The sequence below is a fragment of the Narcine bancroftii genome, chromosome 3, assembly GCF_036971445.1.
Source record: "Narcine bancroftii isolate sNarBan1 chromosome 3, sNarBan1.hap1, whole genome shotgun sequence".
Taxonomy (NCBI): domain Eukaryota; kingdom Metazoa; phylum Chordata; class Chondrichthyes; order Torpediniformes; family Narcinidae; genus Narcine; species Narcine bancroftii.
The window spans coordinates 325265069-325271068 of record NC_091471.1 but is presented as its reverse complement, the minus strand read 5'-3'; the positions used below and the strand labels follow the sequence as shown (position 1 = coordinate 325271068).

The 6000-nt window shown below is 44.3% G+C and overlaps 1 protein-coding gene across 1 annotated transcript in view; it reads right to left on the bottom strand.

Moving 5' to 3' along the window:
• Nucleotides 1-377: 377 nt before the first annotated feature.
• LOC138756561 (uncharacterized) overlaps nucleotides 378-6000 on the bottom strand; it is a 123640-nt gene continuing 118017 nt past the window's right edge. Inside the window, exon 8 of the mRNA XM_069922999.1 lies at nucleotides 378-785. Within this exon, the coding sequence (XP_069779100.1) occupies nucleotides 768-785 (18 nt within the window). The 3' untranslated portion in view covers nucleotides 378-767. The remainder of the gene's footprint in view (nucleotides 786-6000) is intronic.

Sequence of the window (6000 nt, the reverse complement as noted above, 5' to 3'; positions counted from 1 at the left end):
GAATGATAAGAGTGTCAAGGTCGTCACCGCAGGCAGTGCACGCTTCCCCAAATTCATTGGGGAGGCGTCCGGTGACCCTGGGCCGCTAAGCACCCGTGGGAGGTGGGCGGTGACCCGCGGATCAACGTGAGCGGTGCACTGGGTTACCGGGTCATACCGCAGAGTCACTGGCTCACCCTCCGACGTGCAAAGACGATACAGGTCACTGAGGGAGTTGTTTGTTGTCCCCAGATCACTGGGGGTTGGTCATTGGGGATAGGCTTTTCCGAGTCCTCCAGTTTCCTCCCCCCCCCCCCCCTTTCAAAGTGTAGGTTGAATGAAGTATTTCAGCGATGAGGGCTCATAAGCCGGAAGGACCTGTTACCATGTGCAAAGACGAAATTTAAATGAAAATATATTAAATTAAAATGTTCAGACTGCCGTATGGGCTTTACACAAGCTGGGCACTCCAACCGACACCAGCAGATCAACAGGGGAGAGCGGCCGTTTAAACGATCAGACTGTGGGGAAGACGTTCATCCAAACGGGGCACCAGCTGCACATGATAGAGGAAGGGTAGAAATAGTCAGTGTGTGGGAACATTTTCTCTTCGGCAGGGAACCTCCAGCGACATGAGTGGATCCACATGCGAGAGAGTCCGCCTGCATTTTCAGGAGGTGGGAAGCGTTTCACAGGATCAACGTGCACTACTTCATCCACGTTGTCGAGAGGTCACTGAATTGCGCAGACATCGAGCAGAGATGGGCTGATCTCGATCGGCAGAATGCTCACACTTCCCTCGAAATCTGTCAGATGGGCAGAAATGGATTCAAAGATTCAGCAGATGTTGCAGTTTACTCGAGATTATGCATTGAACAATAACGCAGAGAATGGTAACTAATTTCTAATTCAATGTGACAGAAACCTTATGTTGGCTCTGAATAACATGTTGTCTTCTCAAACGTCATTAACATTGGCCCTTCCTCTTCCTGCCGGCTGTGATCAGTGCTGCTACCATGCACTCTAGTCATCGCGCTGTTTTAGTTAGACCTACAGCACTGCATAGATCTCTCCAGTCCTCATGTTACTGAGGGAAACGGTCGCCTGACCTCGGATTGGTTTCAGTGAGGGGGAGGAGTGCAGTAGGTCATATTCATGCCTCATCAGGATGGCTGATTAGTTTTTTTTTAAATCCCAGGATGGAGGTTCCGTGGTAAATGTAGGAACAACTATGAAACTCGACCGTTCAAGCACTAGATTTCTAAACTCCTCTGCCCTCAGGGAATGAAAAAAATCCCGATCATCCAGTGAGTAAAATAAGATCAATCTGGAAATGTAAAGAAAAACAAAGATGTTGGATCAGGCGACAATTGGAGAGAAATGACTTAATGGAGGTCATTAAGATTAGGAGGGTCTGGGGAGTGGGGGGGGGGGGGGGGGGAGTGCGCTATAAACTTCGACCTGACACAACAATGGTAAACACCAGAGGAGCAATGTTCAAGGTGATTGGAGGCAACGTCAGGGAAATGTGGGTACATGGACAGCATCCCTCGACTGATTCTGGAGCAGGTAATATGACATTCTCCAGTAGGCACATGGGTATTTGAAAAAAACGTTATTGGTGTGAGATAGGGACGCGTGAGACTGTTATGCAGTAGGTTTACAGATTTAGGCTCAGCATCGCAGGCTGAAATTCCTGCACCGTTCGGTAACGTCTTTTGTTACTAGGTCATGCTACATCTGACATGAAACTAATCCTGTATCCGTATTTTCTATTTTAGTTCTCTCTTTGACGCCCATAGTTTGAAAACCTCAATAAGGTCACCCCTCAGGCTACTACATCACAGTTAATGTACACACCGCTGTCCCGTCTCTGCACAAAGCAACCGCCAATTCCAGGGTTCTCTTCTGCATTCTCTCAGTCACTGTTGCAGGACTTTTGCAGAATGCTTTTTACTTTTTATCGACATACAGCTTGCCTGGGAGAGCATGTGATTTCTGCAGGCAGAGACAGAACAGCTTTGCTCTCAGAGAGGGAGGGAGTTCCAGAAATCAGTTCCAGAAGGACAAGCTGGCAAACTTGGGAAGGCTGCCTGGTCACTGGAGAAGACTGGTGGTGTGAAAGGTGACCTGAAAGAAAGAGGATCATCTGGAGAACCCTGAAAGGGGAAGTCAGCAAGACTGACTGAGAAGGAATCAGTTGTGGATATCCTGGGAAAGGAATCTCTCTCTGAAAATCAGCAAGAACCCTCCTGAGTGGTAACCATTAACTTTGTTAATGGTAACTTCTATGCACAGTACAAGAATTGCCTGCAATCAGTGAGATTGGACTGTGATCCAAATAACTTTTCTAATCTTAAATATACATTACACACACCTGTGCTTAGTATTTAACAGGTTCCACCACCACCCTGGACAATTCCTCCAAGGCACCTAGTACGCTCTTTTAAAAAAAATTACTCTGACACCCTCTCATTTTTCCTCCATTCACTTTAAACATAAGCCAATTGAGGTTTGCTATTGTGCCCCGTGGTGTATAAATACAACTATCTTCTTATTTCGGATATTCCCTGGAACACCAATGGATATTGAACACCATAATCGTCTCAAAGCTGATCAGAAAACGCAATTAGTCATTTTTAAATACCAATAAGTAGAAGTTCTGTGTAGCCAGCAAGAATAAAAAATATCTCAGGGTTGTAGGTGACGTCTGTGTGTATTCTTGCAATAAATTGGAAGTTTAAAATTTGAACAAAAAGCAGACTATTCATCAAATCGAAACCACTCATGTGTCGTTGTTAAGTCAACGCTCACTCTTTGTCACTGCAACATTTGTTAACATCTGTTAACATTTTAAACTGTTCCCATGACTGAACATTTCTTTACCCAAGTGCACATTTTTAAGGGAGGAACAAATTAATTTCTACTCGGTGTTCCTCCAACATTTATTTATTGCAACATACAATGAACTTAAACGTTTGTTTATTTTAAAATACATAACAAATGATTGATAAAATCTTCACTCTGTGTACATTTATGTAACAGATAACTTGTACCTTGCATGTACCTTACATGGGCAATGTTTAAGGATTTGTAAGCGAACATCACATCAGAATCAGACTGTATTATCCTGAACAGGTCTTGAAATTCGATGATTTGCGGGAACATAATATATTATAAACATCTTACAACGTTACTCTAAAAATAATAAGAGTGCACGAAAAGTAAGGCAATGTTTATTCAGGAATCAGATGGCAGCAGGGATGAAGTTGTCCTTGTGCCGGTTGAGTGTTGGTCTTTTCCCGATGATAGAAGAGGGCGTGGTTTGTGTGGTGGGGGGTCTTTGAGGATAGAGGCTGCTTTTTTTTGAGACTCATGTAGATGTCCTTGATAGAGTGACGTCTGGTGCTTGTGATGATACAAGACGAGTTAACAACCCACTGGAGTTTATTCATACCAGGCGCCAACTCCATATCAATATTTTGACACATAGCAGTGTCCCATCAAGAACGAATTTAAGACCAGGGCAGTAAAATGTAGCACCAACACTAAGTACAAATACCTTTTCTATTGGTTAGACAAAAGGAGCGCAATGGGGAGTGAGAAGCAATGCCAAATTAGATTATTTTCCCAGTTGAAATTTCAATTCAAACGATGCCCGGCCTCGAGTCGGAGAGGCTGGAAGCAGACCGTGAGATCGCATCGCCGAGGGCCTCATCTCCGTTATCTCCCAGTTGCCCATCGTTTAAATTCCACACACTATCGCCACACAAGTCTGTCCGTGTACTGTAGCTTCATGCACTGCCAAACCGAGATCACAGCGGGACATGTCAATATCCATTAACTCCCCCTTGTCCGTATCTCTCTCTCTTTCCTCCAGGTCCCCACCCTTTCTTCTCCCATCTCTTCTCATCTTTTATCTCTTCTACCATCGCACCTGCATGCTCCTCTTACCTGTGAGCCTCTGCTCCCCCTTCCTTCTTTCCCCTCCCCTCCGGTGTATTTTCGGTCTGTGAAGAAGTTTCTGGCCCGAAACATTGGTTACCCTGGACTTCCTGAGTACGATACACGACTTTCAGCAGTACTTGAACCCAGCAGCTGCAATAATTCTTCTCGCCAAAGTGGGAGTTACATATCATTTAAAGGACGAAATCTCTTTTCACCATCTCATTCTGCAGAACAAACATGATCTCTGTGACCTCACCAGCTTCCAACAGATCGCTGGCACTGATGGTGCCGTCAACTGTCGCAGTCACTCTGGTTGAGGAGTCACCCCATTGAGGGTTTCCCCTGAATTTAACCTTGTTCCGAGGTATCCAGAACTATTGAAACGTGGGTGTTTCACTCGACATTATCACAAAGATAAGCGTATACAGAGCCGTTGTCATACCCACAATCCTGTTCGGCTCCGAATCATGGGTCCTCTACCGGCATCACCTACGGCTCCTAGAACGCTTCCACCAGCGTTGTCTCTGCTCCATCCTCAACATTCATTGGAGCGCCTTCATCCCTAATGTCGAAGTACTCGAGATGGCAGAGGCCGACAGTCGAGTCCACGCTGCTGAAGATCCAGCAGCGCTGGGTGGGTCACGTCTCCAGAATGGAGGACCATCGCCTTCCCAAGATCGTGTTATATGGCGAGCTCTCCACTGGCCACCGTGACAGAGGTGCACCAAAGAAGAGGTACAAAGACTGCCTAAAGAAATCTCTTGGTCAGGAGTCACGTGATGGAGTAGTGGCCGGACGGTGAACTCCAGCCCTCTCCAGAAAAGTCGGAAAAAACAAAGGAAAGCACAAAGGCACAAAAATAAAAATTAAAGAAAAGTGAGTATAAAGGTGGAAAGAAGATGGCGACGAAAAAAGAAAAATCAAAATCAACGGTAAGAAGAGAGGAAGAGAAGACAATGGAAGAAGAAGGAGAAGGCCTTACCTGTTTGAAGAGGCCCGCGGTGGAGAGAGAAACCCGCTCTCTCAGGTCGGTAGAAAGTGGACTACAAAAATGGCTCACTGAGCCGAGTAAAAGTGCGCAACCGCGCATGCAAAAAAACACACCGACGGGAGGGGTGACCAGCTGGGGAGTCGATCTCCACAGCCGGCAATGACAGCTGCAGAACACCTGCAGCAAGAGGAGAACACAGAAGACAACGAAAACAAGAAAGAAGAGAAGAAAAGGGCAACAAAGAAACAACAGATGGCCAACCCAGAGGAAGAAGAAGAGGAAGAGTACAGTGAAATAGAAGAAGAAGGGAAAGGCAAGATAAAGGATATACTTTCTCTTATTAAAGAATACATGGATTCATTTAAAGAATGGCAAGCGCAAGAATTTTATGATTTAAGAAGAAGAATAAACAATACAGAAGAGAAAATGAATAAAATAGATATGACCTTAACAGAAATGGGAAAGAGAATGGACAAGATGGAAGAGCGGGAAGCAGCAGTAGAAATGGATGGAGAAGACTTAAAAAAGAAATTAGAGGAATCTAATAAAAAAGTTATAGAGACACAAGAACTGTTAGCTCAGAAAATAGATATAATGGAAAATTATAGCAGAAGAAATAACATAAAGATAGTGGGCCTTAAAGAAGATGAAGAAGGCAAGAATATGAGAGAGTTTATAAAAGATTGGATCCCCAGGATCCTAGGATGTCCAGAACTACAGCAAGAAATGGAAATAGAAAGGGCACATAGAGCATTGGCCTTTAAACCACAACCACAACAAAAGCCAAGATCTATTTTAGTAAAATTCCTAAGATATACTACAAGAGAAAAGGTACTGGAGAAGACAATGGAAAAAGTAAGAGAGGGCAACAAGCCATTGGAGTACAAAGGGCAAAAAATCTTCATTTATCCAGATATAAGTTTTGAACTCCTGAAGAAGAGAAAGGAGTTCAATACAGCAAAAGCGATTTTATGGAAGAAAGGGTATAAATTTATACTAAAGCATCCAGCGGTATTGAAAATATTTATTCCAGGACAACAAAACAGACTATTCTCGGATCCAGAGGAAGCACAAAAATTTGC